This window comes from Patagioenas fasciata, chromosome 19 (assembly GCF_037038585.1).
Source record: "Patagioenas fasciata isolate bPatFas1 chromosome 19, bPatFas1.hap1, whole genome shotgun sequence".
Lineage (NCBI taxonomy): Eukaryota > Metazoa > Chordata > Aves > Columbiformes > Columbidae > Patagioenas > Patagioenas fasciata.
In genome coordinates, this window is record NC_092538.1 from 1,955,610 (window position 1) to 1,972,809 (window position 17,200).

Sequence of the window (17,200 nt, forward strand, 5' to 3'; positions counted from 1 at the left end):
AGGGTGCCTTGCTCTTTCTCTCCTCTTTCCTGAGCCCAAGGGTGCAAGGGTGCCAGGATGTCTCCATGATGCACAAATGCAGTGCTGTCAAGTACAGGATGGGGCCAGTGCAGTGACAACCAGCATGTACACAGTGCAGTGCAGTACAGGGCAGACACGGTGCAGTGCAGGATGCAGGTAGTGTGGTGCAGTGCAGGATACAGGCATGGAGGTGCAGGATGCACACAGCAGCGTGCAGCACCGCGGACGCACACGGTGGGGAGCAGGACGCACAAAGAGGTTGCAATGCAGGACGCACAGTGCGGGTTGCAGTGCAGGATGCACACAGCGGGGTGCAGTGCCGGTTCTCCCCCCCAGCTGGGGGCGGCGCGGTGCAGGAGCGGAGCTCCTTGTGCTCAGATGTGGCTCCTTTAAGACCGGCGGGGGGGCGGGGAGGTGCGCAGCGGGGCGGTCGCGGGGCGCGCGCGGCTCCCGGTGGCTGGGAGGGTGTCCCGGTGGCGGCGGGGGTGTCCCGGCCGCGCCCGCCCGTGCCCCGGCCCATGTCCCGGCCCCCGCCGCCACCCGGCTCCCCGCGCCGCTTCGGGGCGCTCAGCACCGCGCAGCTCCGCGCTCTGCTGCAGGACGAGACCCGGCTGCAGCGCGCCGCCCGCCTCAGCAGGAAGGTACGGCGGGGGGATCCAGGGCGGGCCCGGGGGAGGCCGTGTCCCGCGGGGCAGCGCAGCGCTCGTCCCGAACGGGGCTTCCCTGGCGCGCGGGGTGGAGCCGCCCGCAGGCGGTGCCGCCGATCCCCGGCACCGCTGACTGTTGGTTTCTCCTCGATAACCGAAACGCCGAGCCCGAGGGCTTTGGAGGAGCCGCAGAACCCACCAGCTGGGTTGAGGCGGCCGAGGGGAAACCTCAGCTCGAGGCATCCCGGCCGGCGGCTGCCCCGGGGCATCCTGTGCTGCTCGGGGTTCAGCAGCCATCGCCTGCCCAGCAGCCTCGGGCCACCAAATCCCAGAGCAGGGTGACAGCCACTGCTCCCACTGCTCTCCATGCATCGGGATTTTGGGGAGGCTGGGCGGCCCTGGCCCCTCTCTGTGCCCTCCACACCTGGCTTCTCTCCCTGCAGCAGGGATGAGCTCCCAGTGCTCCCCACCTCCAGAGGCTCATGGAGCTCCTCTGCCAGGAGCTTGGCCGTGTTATTTTACAATCATTCTCAGCCTGATTTCAGCAGCTTTCCCCTGAGTCTTTCAAGGCACAGCCTGGCACCTCATTTTGGTCCCCACTCTGCGTGGGTGGAAGATGTGTGTGCAGCGACAGAGGGTGTCTCTTGCCTGACATCCTTGTTAGCTAGCAAGCCTTTGTCTCTGCACAGGAGCCTGGGCAGCCAGCTGTGAGGTTTGCCACATTGAAGGTAAGCTGCCCTGTGCTGTGGGTAGCCCAGGTGCTGATGTTGCATCCCTCCTGGGACGCACCCCCTTTCCAAGCAGAGCAGAGGGACAGGGACAGTGCAAGATGAGAGGGTTCGCCCCTGGATGGAGACAGAGCCCTCCCAGCAGGCTGCCTGCTCCGACTGGTTCTGCCCATTCTCCCAGTGCTGATACCTGCCCCTTCCCCCTGTTCCCATTCTCACAGTTTCAGAGCCTACAGCTGGAACGAGAGATGTGTTTGGCTTCAAACTGCACCCTGGCCAGGGTGAACCTGTCCCTGCGCCCACGGCTGGAAGATGGAAAGGCGTCCCTAGCCATCAAGTATCAGGAGCTACAGGAGATACGAGAGGCATGTTGGGACAAGCAGCAGCGCCTGGGTGAGTGGGGTGCAGAGTCCAGCATGGTCAGAGCAACCCATGTTTATATAAGGGCCCAGGTTGGCTCAGCACCCTCCAACCTGCGCTGGGGAAATAGCCCAGCTGTGATCAGGAGCAGCTGGGGGTGACATTGCCTGTGACACCACCAGCCAGTTCTCAGCTGGAACCCAGGCTGTGGTGGGACACAGGCCCCAGTGTGCACGTGGCTCCAGTGATGTGTTTGGGGGTGTTTCAGTTTGAGGGTGGTGGACCTGATGCTTGGGGATGGGAAATACCACAGCCCCAGCAGTGGGAATGTCCGAGGGGAGGTTTGTTAGCAGCCCCATCCCCTCCCGACACAGAGGCGTACCTGGAGAAGTGGAGCCCACAGAGCGCACTGGGCCAGCTCCAAGCCAAGCTCGATGCCTCCGAGGCAGAGTCAGAGGTGAGTCAGGAGAGACCCTGGTGCTGCTGCCCTTTCCTTGCCTGGGCCATGGACTGCTCTCTATGCCCTCCCAAGTACCAGGCCCTGGAGAAGAGGCCACAGGGATGCTCAGCTGTTTGGGCTCCTTCTGTGGTCCCAGGGCTGTTGGCTTGATGCTGTCCCACCACCCAACCCACAGGCACAGATCAAGCAGTTCCTGGCCCAGGACCTGCCCCTTGATTCCTTTCTTGAGTCCTTCTGCCAGAGCCGCACACGCTCCCACATCTGCCGGACGCAGCTGGAGAAGCTGCAGGAGCTGCTACGGAAGGACCAGGTGGGCAGGAACCCTGCGGGCCCCGTGGGGTACCCAGGTGCCCTGGCTAGCCTGGCATCAGCCCGCCTTCCCCCATTGCGCAGTGGAGTAGCCCCCAAAGCCTTTGATCTTTCCTATGGCTTCGTGCCCGCCTTTCTGATCCCCTCGGAGGCCGTTGTGCCATTCGCCGTGCCGGCTGTGCCTCCCAGACACCATCTCCCAGCCCTGGGACACCAGCAAGTATCTCCCTGCTCCGAAATCTCCAGCCCAGGCTCACCCCTGCACCTCGTTGGACACGTCTCCCTGCTCAGCCCTCAGCCTTTCCGCAGGCAGCAGCAGCCGCAACACCAGAAGCAGGAGCCCCCACACCGGTAGCAGGGCAGGGATGGGGATGTCCCCCCTCTGGCCCTGTGCCTCCGTGGGGGCTGCACAGAGACACCCTGGCAGGGGAGTGCGCGGGGGTGGGTGCGGGCACGGCTCTGAGGCACTGCAGTGCCTGTCGGGCAGGGTGGTGGTACTCGCAGGGGGATGGAGGCGCTTAGCTGGGGGCGGAGGGGGCAGGTGCCATGGCTGGGGAGGGGTCCTGCACTTGGGGAGCTGCATCCACAGCAAGAGGAGCAGTGACAGGAGGTGGGGGCAGGTGGTTTGTAGGGATGTCGGTGGGCTCAGTCAGGTGGGAGATAGCAGGGAAGAGGGTCCAGGAGCACTGGGCACCATGTGCTTTCTAAATAAAGGCTCTTTTCCATGCTGTGTGTTACCCCTTGGCTCTGGCTATGAACAGAGGCAGGGAAGAAGCAGTTGCGGGGGGGGGACACTTGCCAGGCTTGGAGTTGACTGGCAGTCCAGGGTTCTCCAGCCTGCAGAGCCCTCAGTCATTGTACCTGCACTTGGCTCAGCCCATCAACACCCTGGGGAAGTGGGCTGAGCCTACCCAAGTGGGGCAGAGGGCCCAGCAAGGCAAGTTTCCCTCCAGGCTGGTGCCAGGGACCACCTCCCAGCAGTTTGGCCCCACACATGGTGAAGACTTCTGGTAAACAGAGCTGCCTCGTGCCAGCAATCAAGTCTTTGTCCCCATGAGGGTTATACCCGCCCCAGCCAGCTGGTCTCCCTCATAGCAGTGATTTTTAGTACCTATTATGCATCCACCCTCCTTTACTAGCCCTGACTTCAGCCACCGCAGGACAAGGCAGCAGGAGGCCTGAGTTGGTCTTCGTTCACCCCAGGCTCTTCTATTGCTTTCCTTGATTTCACACAATGGGTGATGAGACAGGGCTGGCAGGAAGCCCTGGTTCCTCCAGCTGCAGCCCCTGGGGTACTTGTTCCCTCGTCTGGGTTGTCTCCTGTGCTGTTTCTAGCTTTAGATTTGGTTTCAGGCTCTTCCTGTGCTTTCTGTCCCCGTCTAATTGTGGTGGGTTTTAATTCTTTCCCTGCAGCTTGGCACTGTTATGTAGACTGTTTAAAAATCATCTCAAAGTGTCCAGGAGCTCTGGTTTTGGCTACAAAGCACCCCAAAATATGGACCATTGGCTGGCAGTGTCTGATCACCCTCTCTAACACTCAGGGTACCCCATTCTTACTCCAAACTCCAGCCCTCGCATGTGGAACTGGGGCCAGTCATCCAGTACAATCAGTTAAAATGGGTTTAAGACTGGGATAAATTGGGGACCAGACACTGGCTTTATTGCCAGGCAAGGAGACGGTAGGCACTGGAATATATGGGGTTTCACAGGGCACTTCCTGCTTTCCTGGGTTCTACCGGGTTCAGTCAGGCTTGGTGGCCACATGTCAGGAGAAAGGACCATAATATGGTGGCAACCATGGCACAAAGAGCTTGGTTAGATCCCCATACCAGCCCTACAGGGCTAAACTAACCAGGGAAAGAAGGGGACTGAGCAGGAGCACTTAGGCAGCCAGTCAGTCCTTCTGGGACCAACTGTGCTGTGTCTTGAGGGGGGTGGGATGCACAGGCAGTTCTGTCCTATCCTGTGTGCTGGGGTCCCCCAGACAGTTGCCCAGGCTACCCTGAGGACTGCAGTGGGTGCTGAGTGAGATGACCAGAGCTGTGGCTGCAGCATGGAGATGTGATGTGTGTGCCTTGAGCTATCAGGGCTCTGAGCACACACACACAGGGGTGGTGGTGGGTAAGCACAAGGTTTCTCCCTGGATCTGGATGCCCACCTGGGAGAAGAAGGCCACCTTCACACTTGGCACAGAAGGAAAAGGTCCCAAGGCAATGGCATGAGGATACAGTGCATGCTGAAGCCCAGGACCAGACACCTATATGGGCTTAATGCCAGCCAGAGGCAATGCTGGCCAGCTGTGTCACTGCCCTGCAAGACGGGACCAGGCGCAGCACTGGGGCTGGCACTAGCACATGTGCGACCATGCACAAGGAGCCAAACCACCCAAAAAACAGCCAGGCACAACCAGTGGTTTTCCCCTTGCATGGCTCCCCAGGGCTGGGCGGTTCGAGGCAATGGTGCGTGGACCTGTCACCAGCTCCAGGACAAACTTCCCTGTCCCTGAGTAGGTATTGAGTCATCTTACAGCAAAGGGCAAACGCTGCCCCATGAGTGCAAACCCTCAAGGTGAGCAGCTGCCTCTCTGCAGCCCAGGGAGGATGTGCCACACCGCAGCTGGCAGCACTAAAAATGATGGGCCAAAGAACAAGGTGAACTGAGCTGCTGTGACCCTGGATGGATTTCTATCCAGAAGAGCCCTGCAGCACCCCCAGGCACCCACCCAGCTCAGGTAGTGGTGGGCAGCCTTGTGGTCCTGTTGTGCTGGCTGCCACTCCACTTCAGCCAAGGTCCTTTAAGCACCGGGAAGGTGCCAAACAAGGTGAGCCCCTGCCCTGGGGAGGTTCCTCCTGCCCTGGAGTTGGTCCTGTCCAGTTTGGAGCATGCTGTGCCTCTGGGGAAGGTGACAGCAGTGGGTGTTTGCCCCTTTGTCCCTTGAGTGCACAGGCAGCACCTCACTGTATGGGCAGCTCCAACCCTTCTGCAGGCAGACCTGTCCTGGGCACCAGGGAGGCCAAACCATGAATCCTGGAGTCAGTTTTGAGCCCCTCACGCCAAGAAAGGCCTTGAGGTGTTGGAGTGGGTGGCTGACCCTCTGAGCCACCACCCCATGTTGGGGGGGGATGCAAAGCCCCAGGCTGGGGCTGGACCATGATGGGGGGTGTTGGGGTGCCCCAGCTGGGCCCCCCGGGCAGCAGGCACCACGCAGGCAGCAGGGCTGTGAGCAGGAGAAAACCCTATTAACAATTAACTCTGTTAACAGACGAATCACCGCAGGGAATGCTGCAGAGGCGGGGGGAGCTGCCCTCCCACCCAGGCATGTGGCCAACTGTGTGGCTCTTCTTGGCAGGGGGTAGAGCCACTGTGGGCACAGCAGGTCAGGGGTGCAGAGCTCTGCCCACAGGGCAGGTGAGGGCTGGGGCTGTCCCCTCACCCCCCTCCCTGCCAGGCTGGATGTGGGAGCCACCCCTCCAGTGCTGCCCAGGACCTTGCTCACCCAGCCTGCAGCTCCTTGTCTCTGCCCCTCATGCCCCAGCCCAGCTGGCACCCCCAAAGTCCTGCCAGGAGCCAGGTTTAACCCCTTCCTCAGTAAGAGCAGCCCAGTTTCTCCAGATGGAGGGAAGAGGCCCAAATGAGGCACTGAGACCCCATGCCTGCAGGCTGCACCCCCCAGCAGCTGAGGAAGGCAGCTCAGCACACCAAGGCTGCGGTGACAAGGACGTCAGCCCACAATAATGGGCTGGGATGGGGCTGGGGAATGGAGTCTGCACTGAGCTTGCGAGGCCTCAAGACTGGGGCTGTCAGGCCTCATCTGGGCTTGTCTCAGCTCACCTGGAGCTTTCACTTGATTTACTTAGTTTATAAGAGCATCTAATTACCAAGTGGTCATTAACTGATGAGTTTTAGTTTTGCTTCCCTTTTACAGTGGCATGGTATGATGTCTGTTGTTAGTAATTCGAGGGTGGGAATGAGTAACCAGAAGTTAAACAGAACAAACCCTGGGGTGAAGGTGCAGGGCAGAGCACTGTGGGCCTGGAGGTGTGGGCACAGGGCAACAGCTGAAGCCCCACCACCAACTCACCCTTGGGCAGTTCTTTACAGTGACACAAATCTGAGAGCTGATAAAAATTGGTGCCAGGTGTAGGCAAGCAAAGAATGAGCATCTAGTGTGCATAAAATACATCACTTACTGTAAATGCAGATGCAATGTGGAGCTGCAGAACAATGAAGAGAAGGGTAGGATGTGCTAGTAAATGTGTAAAAGTGGTCCCAGTGGGACTTGAGAGTGAGGAGGAAGAAATCCCCACTGTGAGCATCACACTCCTCCCAGCAAAGGCCTCAGGACAACTCACTGTGACCTCCTCCCCAGCTGAGACTGCTGTCCTCACCCCCGAGGGCACAGGCCAGGCCAGGGCTGTACAACAGCCGTGACTGCAGTATCTTACTGGGATTAGTTCTGTGGTAACTGGAAACATCCTCCAAAGGAGGCAAAGCCTGCAGGAAACGTGTGAGTGGAAGCCGCTCCCTGCTCTGACACCCAGCCACGGCTGCCTTGCCCACAGCTGCAAGAAGGCGGGCTCTGTCACAGAAACTACCCTCTGTGGCTCAGTACTCCCTTAGGATCTGTTCTTGGTTTCCCTTAAGTGTGAAGACAGCAAAGGTGACAGGCAGCTGCAGAGCCTCACCCTCTGCTGCGTAAAAGTTTTTACCAGCACTGGTGTGGCCAGCAGGCCCAGGGCAGTGACCGTCCCTGTGCTGGGACTGGGGAGGCCAAACCACCAATCCTGGGGGCAGTTTTGGTCCCCTCACACCAGGAAAGGCCTTGATGTGCTGGAGCGAGTTGAGAGAAGGGAACAGAGCTGGTGAGGGGCTGGAGCACAAGTGTGATGGGAGCGGCTGAGGGACCTGGGGGATTCAGCTGGAGAACAGGAGCTGAGGGGAGACCTTCTGATCTCTGAACTGCCTGAAAGGAGCTTGGAGCCAGGGGGTTGGTTGGTCTCTTCTCCCAAGCAACAAGCGATAGGAAGAGAAGAAAAAGCCTCAAGTTGTGCCAGAGGAGGGTTAGATTGCATATTGGGAACAACTTCTGCCCAGGGCAGTGGTGGAGTCACCATCCCTGGAGGGGTTGAACAGAGATGAGGTTCTCAGGGACACGGGGCAGTGCCAGGGGTGAGGTAACAGTTGGATTTGATGAGCTTGAGGTGACACTGGGGAGAAGTACACATTGTACCACCCCAGAAGTGACAGACTGGATGCCCCAAGCATCTTTCCACACCCTGCACACCATGCTTCCCCTCCTTGGACCAAACAGCAGCAAAACTGAACGCTACCCACAGCATCCAAGTGCAGAGAGTGCGGGGAGCACAGAGGGTTTGTCACAAGCACACGGCAGCTCCCGCATGTCAGGGCAGCACAGCCTCTGCCAGGCAGAAATGAAGGCCATGGTGGCCCAGGGGGGCCATCTCAGCCACTCCCTGCTGACTGCAAGCAGCATGCCTGCCCTTCCCAGCATGGCCTCAGGGAAACAGGACCCCCCTTCTCCTCACCCTCTTCCTCAACCTGCTGCAGTCACTATGTGAAACACCAGCCTGTCCTCTCTCCTCCATTTTCCAGCAAGTACAAGGAATATTTACCATCCAAGCCCCTCAAAAGAAAGCTGTCATTTTGCCAACAGTTTAGGGCTGGATATCTTTAATGTTCAAGACACATCAGGGAGACCTGAGGATGAAGGGGAAGAACCAGCAACATGAGCTGCCCAAACCACCCACTGAAAGGCACATGGATTAGCTCAGTTTTGAGTACCTCACCCCACAATTTCTGACACAGGGCAGGAAAGTCAGTCCAGCTGCCTTAATGGAGCAGCTCTTTTCTCTCCCAGTGTCAGGAGGCAGAGCGATGCAGGGGCACACCAATGAGCCTGGTTCTCCTGCTCCAATCTGCACTGCACCGGACTAGGAAGCTCAGCTCAGGGCTGGGTACAGAGCCAGCCTGTGGGCACAACCCACAGCCCAGGCCTCAGCACCACAGACATTTAAGAAATACCGGTCCAGAGGACACCTTGTGTTTGGCAGGGCATTTAATAAATCTGCAAGCCACAACATCAAGAACTGGAGGGTTGCTCCCTACTACCCATCACTTCCCATGGATGCCTCTGGCTTTTGCAGTCTGGAAGAGAACACTTCATGTCAAATTCTGCCGGAAAAGCTGCCTATGGGCTTTCAGGTGACTTGGTTTATAGCATCAAATGCAGCAGCATGCGACACAGAACCACAACTCCAGAGACTTTCACTCTTTAACTAATGCTCGTGAATGCTGAGCTCCTGCTGACATTTCAGCACTACAATCCCACACAGGGGGATGGACTGACAACTAGAGAGGATCCTGGAAAGCTCTCTCCCCACCTTTGGGCTGAATTTGCTTCAAACATGCAGCAGTCTCTGCAGTCTGCAGCTGGAAGTAGTACCATTCTTTCCAGACAAGGCAGAAAGCTCAGCTAACACCCGGTACCAGTGGACATTACATTCCCTGCCACGCTATTGCCTGAGGCTCAGTTCAGCATCACAGAACTATGCAGCTGGAAAACATGGGGCATTCACTTTTAATGTTTTTGTGTTGGAAGAAAACAGAACCGAGGCCCACTGCAGTGAGAGGTGAGGGCTTGGTGCCTGTGCAGACCACTGCCAGGCAGCCCCAGCAAATCTAGTGCAAAATAGCAGACAAAGCCTTTGGCACACTCAGCATTCAGTACCACAAAGCTCCACTCACTCCATGTAGTACCAGCACAGCACGGGTGAAACCTTCACCCAAGCAAAGACAAAAGCTCTGAGAGACACAATCTTTAGTTCTAAAAACACTTAAATAGGCAAATACTCTTTATGTGCAAATGATGCTTAGACACGTGTAAAACACTCAGTGCTCACAAGTGCACCGCTCCCAGGCACCAAGGCCTGGGTGGGATGGTCTTGTGCGAAGTTCCTGGCCAGCCCTAGACAGGACAGGCTGTTCCAAACACAGAAGTGTTTTGGGCAGCACCTCCAGGCGATGGTTCACGCTGATCAGGACACAAGCTGGCATGGGCCCAGGTTTCACTCTTCTAGGCTGCTGAAGCCAAGACTCCCATACTCACCACACAGTGAGGGAAGCCCTGAACAGGGACAGACAAGGGCAATGATGCAGTTTGGAGATCAACACTCATAAAATTCCCCAAAGATGTAGTAACAACAGGTGTGACAGCGCAGAGGTGACAGGTCTTCGATTATCAGAAAACCACAGAGAGCCATAACTCAGCAGCAGTGAGAGCACCCTCCATGAACCCACACAGCACACAACCACCACTGACAGACATTTAATCTCTGCTGAGGCTCAGAAGAGGCACGTGGGTACCGCCAAGGTCAAACAGCAGGAGGGGACAGGTCACAGTCCACAAAGCAGAGTCCATGAACCACATTTACCTATCAGGCACTGTGTCTGCAGGTCATATTGGCACAGAGGGCACATCGCAGCTTGTTGAGCCCCTGTGTCACATCAGCAAGGTCACACGGGCGGCAGGGGCACATCACAGCCTGAAGAGCAGAGCCTACCAGTGGTATCCAGCGGTCACACACGGTCTGCAGGTCACAGTTGTGGAGGTCACATCACAACCACGTCTGCCAGATGCGCTCAGTGTCTGAAGGTCACACAGGCAAAGGGGTCAGGTCACACACCATGGAGCAGAGCCTGCTCACGGTACCTGCTGATAACATACCGTGTCTGAAGGTCACACCAGCAGGGCGAAGATGTCACAGCCTGAGGAGCAGACACCAACACAGCACCTGCCAGCTGTGTAGGTACAGGGGACACCTCCCAGCCAGCTGCCATGCCCGCTGGTGACACTCCCTCCCACTGCAGCAGTGGAGCTGGGTGGCTGCCCCGGTGGCCGCCCAGCTCCGCTGTGGCCCTGCTGTCACTTGAAGCCGTAGATGATGGCGAAGCTCAGGACGAAGAAGAGCCCCACGGAGAGGTCAGAGAGGAGCCTGAATCGCCCCTGGGCCGCAGCCTCCTCCCGGCGGAGCCGCAGCTGCTCCCTCTTCATCCGTAGCAGCTGCTCCCGCTCCAGCTGCTCCCCGTAGTGCGCCCGGTAGAAGGCGTCGAAGTCGAAGGGCGGCGGGACGGAGCCCCGGCGGGCGGCGGGGGCGCGGGGGGGCGGCGGGGCGGGGGCGGGCGGGCGGCCCGAGGGCTGGGGGGCGCCGCGCAGGTCCTCGGGGCTGAGGAGGCCGCGGTCGTACTTGCGGCGCAGGGCGGCGCTGCCCAGCACACGGTAGGCCTCGCTAACGGCGGCGAAGCGGGCGGCGGCGGCGGCGCTGCCGGCGTTGCGGTCGGGGTGGTAACGGAACGACTGTTCGTAGTACGCGGTCTTGATCTGCGCCGCCGTCGCCGTGGCCGCCACCCCCAGCACCTCGTACAGGTTTGTTCCGACACCGCCACCCGTTTGCCCGCTGCGGGACGACGCCAGGACGCGGCCGGGCCGCGGGGCGCAGCGGGCGGGCAGGAGGCGCAGGAGGCGGCCGAGCGCTGCCGGCTCCATCGGGCCGCGCCGCCTCAGCGCCCGCCCGCCGCCATCTTGGCCGCGACAGCACTTCCGCAGGCGGCGCAGGACAGTGACGTCACGCGGCGGCATGGCGGGCAGCGGCAGCCGGCCCGAGCACCGGGGCCCGCCCGAGCTGGTGAGCGGGGGAACGGGACAACGGGGACGGGGACGGGGACGGAGACGGAGCCGGAGCCGGGTGGCCGCAGCCTCACCGCCGCCGTCTCCTTCTCGTTTCAGTTCTACGATGAGGCCGAGGCGCGGAAGTACACTCAGAAGTACGGCGGCGCGGTGGCGGCGGAGCTGCTGGGCGGGCGCGCCTGTCGTGAGGCGGCGGTGCGGGGGGGTCGGGGTCTGTTAGGGAGCGGACGGCGTGGGGGGGGGGTCGGTCTTGCCGGGTGGCGGTGGCGAGGGGGAGGGGGCTAAATCCTGCCCTGGGGGCCCGCGGGGCAGGGGTGGCCGGGTCGCCGCTGGCTGCCCGGCCTGTCCGCGCCTTGCAGCTCCCGGGTGGTGCAGATCCAGTCGCAGATGTCGGAGCGGGCTGTGGAGCTGCTGGGACTTCCCGGGGACCGACCGTGCCTCCTGCTGGATGTGGGGTGAGCGGGGACTCTGCCCGGTGTCCCGGCACATGGGCGGCATGTGGGGGTTAGCCGGAGGTGGCTGAGGGGCGTCCTTGGCCCGCAGCTCCAGCGTCTCTCTGTGCTGGATGAACAAGAGGGACAGGCAGCTGCACCTTTGCGGCCTCCGACCAGGTCCATGATCCTTGTGCTTTTCCCTCTTCCTCCGTCCAGCTGTGGCTCTGGGCTGAGCGGGGATTACATCTCTGAAGAGGGTCACTACTGGATTGGCATGGACATCAGCCCTGCCATGCTGGGTAAGTAGTTCCTCCTCCCCTGCCGTCCTCACCTCACCTCCTGTGCGGTTCCCAAAGGTGGGAGCCATTTGCCTGAGCAGTGCTTTTTTCTGTGCAGATGTGGCTGTGGAGAGGGAGGTGGAAGGAGATCTTCTACTTGCAGATGTGGGTCAGGGCATTCCCTTCAGGCCTGGCATGTTTGATGGCTGTATCAGGTGAGTCTGTGTATACAAGCGAGTTGTTTTGATAGTCCGTATGGCTGCATTGTCTGTACAGTACACACGATCCATGTACAGAACGTAACCAGATGAGCATGACTGTCCTTATCAGTCACTCTCTTTGCTCCATGCAACTTGACTCCACCTCTCTGGGACAAATTGCTGAGATTCTGGATGGTAGAGGTAGCTTCCAACAGTTGTTTCCCAAGTGACCCTTGTCTGGTTTTTGTGCTGGTGATCTAGGAAGTTTATTGAAGTAAATAAAAGAACCCTGGGGATATTGTCAGGAGGCTTGAGACCTGCTCCATGGGGGAAAACAGAAAATATGTGTGTACCATTGCTCAGCTGCAAGGTCAGGCCCTGGATTCAAGGTTTGATGGTTGGTTTTGGGGAGGAAGGGATAGGTGAACGGGACAGAAACACTTTTTTTCTTAGAGGATACCTCAGGTGCTGGGAAGGAGCATGGACTGTCCATTGCTGATGCAAACACTCTGTTTGGTGTTGCTCATTGGCAAAAACCACACAGCCATGCAGGGGCCACAGCTGAGCATTTGAATTGGACGAGCACCTGGCCTAAAGGGGATGCTTGGTGATTGTTTTGTGCTTGAATAACTACTGTGCCTTGTAGGGTTTTGACATGGTCAGTCTCCGGGGGGGGCTGTGTAACTGCAAAACAGAAGGTGTAGCTACATGGAGAAAATTAAATGGTTTCCTTGAAGCCTCACACATGCTTAGTGCTGGAAGTAAGCTCAGGGGGAGGTGACGAGCTCTGCAAAATAATTGATGGCTCATTGTTCTGGGGGTCTTGTTTTCTTTCTCAGTATTTCTGCAGTACAGTGGCTTTGTAATGCTGATAAGAAATCACACAGCCCTCCAAAACGCCTTTATCAATTCTTCTCAACTCTTTATACGGCCTTGGTAAGTGTTGTGCTCTCCCAGTCAGTAGACCTCTGCCTACTTTTACCTCCTCACTGGTACATTTTACCAAGATATTTTAAGTATTGTAAGTAAATGTTGCTCTGGACCGGTGGACTCTCAGGAGCACCCAGTCCTCGCTCCTCGCCTGCCTGCATGCTGTCTTCTGTTCCCATGATCCCTGCTGTTACCCCTGGGCCTTGAATCACAGAATCATTTTGGTTGGGAAAGGCTGTCAAGATCATAGAGTCCAACCATAACCCACCCCTGGCACTGCCCCATGTCCTGAGAACCTCATGTCCGTCTGTCCAACCCTCCAGGGATGGTGACTCCAGCACTGCCCTGGGCAGCCTGTTCCAATGCCCCACAGCCCTTTGGGGAAGAAATTGTTCCCCACATCCAACCTCAACCCCCCCTGGCGCAACTTGAGGCCGTTTCCTCTGCTCCTGGCGCTTGTTCCTGGGGAGCAGAGCCCGACCCCCTGGCTCCAAGCTCCTTTCAGGCAGTTCAGAGATCAGAAGGTCTCCCCTCAGCTCCTGTTCTCCAGCTGAACCCCCCAGGTCCCTCAGCCGCTCCCATCACACTTGTGCTCCAGCCCCTCACCAGCTCTGAACTTGCTTCAGGACCTCGAGGTCTTGTCGTGAGGGGCACTGTGCTGTGGAGGAGCTGGCTCTGCACTCCGAGCAGCTCTTCTGGGAGAGTTTCCCTAGAGGCTTTGGAGAGGTGGGCACCAGTGTCTTGGTGAGGAATTGGGTGACTGGAGGGGTTGCCTGCACTGAGAGATGTTTGTGACTAAATTTATTTCCTGTAGGCCCGAGGATCCCGAGCCGTCCTGCAACTGTATCCCGAGAACTCAGAACAGGTACAGGACATCAGTCAGTGGGGAGGAGGTACAGGCAGAGCTGGGCAGAGCAGTCCTGTGCTCTTGGGCACTGTGAATGCATTTTGTTTCTCCATCTGTAAAGTTCTTCAAGAGGTCCCCAAAAAAAAGTATGAGAATGCCCTATGCAATTTCTTTTGCTTCACAGATTGTCTTGGACTGAGCTTTAAAATCAAAGAAATTGGCAGGATGCCATCTGAATCTGCTGTCATAGATTTTTCCCGTGTGTCTGGTTTGAAGACTGGCCTGTAGTCATCAGCACCGTAATGCCAGGACTGGAAAATCCAGCCAAGTATCCCTCTCCTAGAGAGTCTGCTGCCTCAATTAACCCAGGCTAGACTGATGGGCAGGGAGAACCCAGTAAAGGCAGTGGAGTGGTGTCAGAATGGCACTGCAGAGCTGGGAGCTCAGTGAGCTGAACAGAGTTGAACAGGAGGAGGAAGGACCCCACTTTGGCACACACAATTAGCTATGGCTGAGCCCACAGGTCTCATGGGGGTCACTGGTGGCCAACCACTAAATAACGCTGGCATGTGCTTCTTTTTCCAGCTGGAGCTCATCACGGCGCAGGCCATGAGAGCTGGTTTTACTGGGGGAATGGTGGTAGATTACCCCAACAGCGCCAAAGCCAAAAAGTGAGTCCTGTGTCTCTGACTATGTGTGTGTTTGGGTTGAGGTCTGGGTTTAGCAGTGATTTTTCTTACCAAGCTGTTCTGTCTCCCATGATACAGTCCTGGAGAGAAGTTATGGCTTAGATCTGACTGTTATCAAAAATCTCAGTCTTGCTTAGGCTTTGGGAATCAAAGGCTGAATCCCAGCTTCACCTTCCTTATTCTTGTTCTTTCAGGTTCTTCCTTTGTCTCTTTGTTGGGACATCTGGCACGTTACCAAAGGTGAGGAGCTCTGTAGGCAGCAGAGTTGGCTATGGAAGAGGTGTGAACACGGGTGGGAGCCCAGCAGCTCTTTGCATGCAGATGTGACTTCATTTATACGTTTGCTCTCACCAACCCCTCTTCTCCCTGAGATCTGGTTTACTTGCTACAGTTTTGGGAAGACCAGATTTTTCCTGCTCCACTCCTTCCCCTTGCTGAGCCCTGGATTCCCCTTAATTTAGGTGGCATGACTGTTAGCTATGTCTGCTCTGGAGAAGAGTGAAACTTGTCAATTTTGGTTTTTAGGGCCTTGGTACTGAGTGTTCTGATGGAGAAGAGATGCACCAGGCAAAGTTCACCAATGAGAGGTATCGTGTAGGGGGTGAAGCTGCAGGTTCTCCCCAGGCAGGTGGTGTGGAGGGTGTAAGAGCTGGGTTTTGCTCAGGACCACAGTGCTGCCATGTGAGAAGGGACTGAAGAGAGCGGACTGGGAGGACCCTTGGCAGCCCAATTGGGCACTGCTTGATCTTATCAAAGGGCCTCAGGCACCAGGAATGGAACGGGTTAGTCTGGAGCTTTTTGCTGTGGCATCGTGGGGCTGTTGGCGCTTACCTGAGAGCTGCAGCTGAGCAGTTTGAGGTGTGCATTCTGTCCGGCACTGGGCTCTCCAGCTCCGTGCTGTAGTGTAGGCCAGTGGTGATGGGAGGGGGAACATTACAGTGCTGGTGGTACTATGCGTGGCTGTTTCAGTTAGGGAGGCAGGCTGCTGTGCCTGAAGCCTGGTGTTCCCTTTCTTCTGCTGTCAAATTCTTTGCTTAGTCTGGCTTAGCCGTGGCCTGGGGGTTTCTTCTGCTGCTGGCCTGGTCTACTTCCATGGTAGTGGTGCAAGCAGGAGCCCCTCTTGCAGCCAGTGGGAGAGACAGAGAACAAAAACCGGAGGGAAATCGTCATGGCTGCCAGGAGCTTGTGGCTGCCATGTTTTCCTGCCTCTTACACTGCTGTTCTCTCCTCACTTAGTCCAGGGTGCGTGTGGTTTTGGAGGGCAGTAGCAGAACTGGCAACTTTTTAGGAAGCCAGAGGTTTTGCCTGCTTTGTTCAGAGCAGAGCACGCAAGGGGAGGGTGGTTGTGCTTGAGCCCATATTCCACTGAGATCGCAGAGCCCAGCGTGCCACTGGTGTGTCAGACACCTAGGGAACACTGCCCTGCTGCAGTCCATGGAGGGTGGGTGTCCCTCAGCTCAGAGCCGGGACTGGAAGCAGCCTCCTCCCCCATGCATCTGCAGCTGGACTGTCTGGCCACCTGCCCCAGTGCTGACTGAATCTCTTTCAATCCCAGGGGTCCTCACTGGTTTTAGGAGGCAGAGGGTATGCCCAGTTTTGGGTGAAAATCCTCCATGGCAGAAAGCTCTGACCATGCACCTCAGTTCTTCCAGCTTCTGTGTGCTTCCTCTGTAGGACACGGTTCAGAAACACCAAGGGCAAGTCTGTGAAGAAAAGCCGGGACTGGATCCTTGAGAAGAAAGAGCGTAGACGACGACAGGGCAAGTAAGTTCAGCTGGGTCCTGCCAACTGTGCTGGTCTGGCTGCTGTCACTTCTTCAAACTCCTGCCACAAACCCGCTTCCTTTCCTCTCCCAGAATGACGCGGGGGTTGTGCTCAGATGCTCTCTGCTTTTCTTTGCAGGGAAGTGCGAGCAGACACGAAATACACTGGTCGAAAGCGCCGCCCTCGCTTCTGAATTGCTCTGGACACTGCTGGCATGGAAGATGGTGTGTTGGTCCCCTCAGTGCCTCCTGTGGATGGCACAGATGCTCAGCCCGGGCCTGGGACTTGCTGGGACAGGTCACGCTGGCTTTTGGCGTTGTGAACTGGCTCAGGTGATGCCCAACAGCCAACTGCAAAGCTGCCAGCCCTGTTTTCCTGCTGAAGGTGGAGCAGCAGACAGTGCTCTGACCACTTGGTGTCTGCAGTGCCATTGATTATCTGCCTGAGAGTGCAGTGAGCCAGCTGGAGCTCCAGGTGAGCCCGAACTCACATCCAGCCTCCTCACTAAACAGTCACTGAGTCAGACGTGTTGCTGGTCTCCTGTGTCCTGCCATCAGTGCAGGGGGGTGCTGAGGTGGGAACAGAGCACCCAGCTCCTTTCCAGCATCCCCTCCACCCCCAGGCAGGGAGTCAGGCAGGATAAAGGTGCGTGTCCTCTGAGGGCAGATCTTCCTTCTGGAAGAAGTGTTATTCCTGTGGTGATTGCTTCTGTGGGTGCTTTGCATGAGGCCGCCCCCTGTGTGATTTAATGCTCCCACAGTGCTGGCATTGTCCACACCCCTGCCCTTGCTCCTCATCACCTCTTCCCATCCCCTGAAACAGAGGAATG

The 17,200-nt window shown here is 57.7% G+C and overlaps 3 protein-coding genes across 4 annotated transcripts; 2 read left to right on the forward strand and 1 right to left on the reverse strand.

Annotated features, from left to right (window-relative positions):
* Positions 1-449: 449 nt before the first annotated feature.
* Positions 450-3,262, forward strand: VPS37D (VPS37D subunit of ESCRT-I). Of its 2 annotated transcripts, XM_065853254.2 has the most exons (5): positions 450-662; positions 1,618-1,789; positions 2,131-2,213; positions 2,392-2,526; positions 2,677-3,262. In XM_065853254.2, exons 1-5 carry the CDS (start codon positions 540-542, stop codon positions 2,878-2,880), a joined length of 717 nt encoding a protein of 238 aa, XP_065709326.1. In that variant the 5' UTR covers positions 450-539; the 3' UTR covers positions 2,881-3,262. The 2 variants fall into 2 exon arrangements, with proteins under 2 accessions (XP_065709326.1, XP_065709322.1); XM_065853250.2 differs by having other exon boundaries at positions 469-662; positions 2,392-3,262.
* A 6,595-nt stretch (positions 3,263-9,857) lies between these two features.
* On the reverse strand, positions 9,858-11,144 carry DNAJC30 (DnaJ heat shock protein family (Hsp40) member C30). Its single transcript, XM_065852784.2, has 2 exons — positions 10,270-11,144; positions 9,858-10,191 (listed from the first exon to the last, which is right to left on the reverse strand). The coding sequence occupies exon 1, from the start codon at positions 11,086-11,088 to the stop codon at positions 10,468-10,470; it is 621 nt and encodes a 206-aa protein (XP_065708856.2). The 5' UTR covers positions 11,089-11,144; the 3' UTR covers positions 9,858-10,191; positions 10,270-10,467.
* On the forward strand, positions 11,124-16,896 carry BUD23 (BUD23 rRNA methyltransferase and ribosome maturation factor). The gene is made up of 12 exons (XM_065852783.2): positions 11,124-11,227; positions 11,329-11,366; positions 11,589-11,684; positions 11,880-11,962; positions 12,060-12,156; positions 12,981-13,077; positions 13,886-13,936; positions 14,504-14,589; positions 14,802-14,847; positions 15,133-15,194; positions 16,282-16,371; positions 16,510-16,896. Exons 1-12 carry the CDS (start codon positions 11,180-11,182, stop codon positions 16,562-16,564), a joined length of 849 nt encoding a protein of 282 aa, XP_065708855.1. The 5' UTR covers positions 11,124-11,179; the 3' UTR covers positions 16,565-16,896.
* The last annotated feature ends 304 nt before the right edge of the window (positions 16,897-17,200 follow it).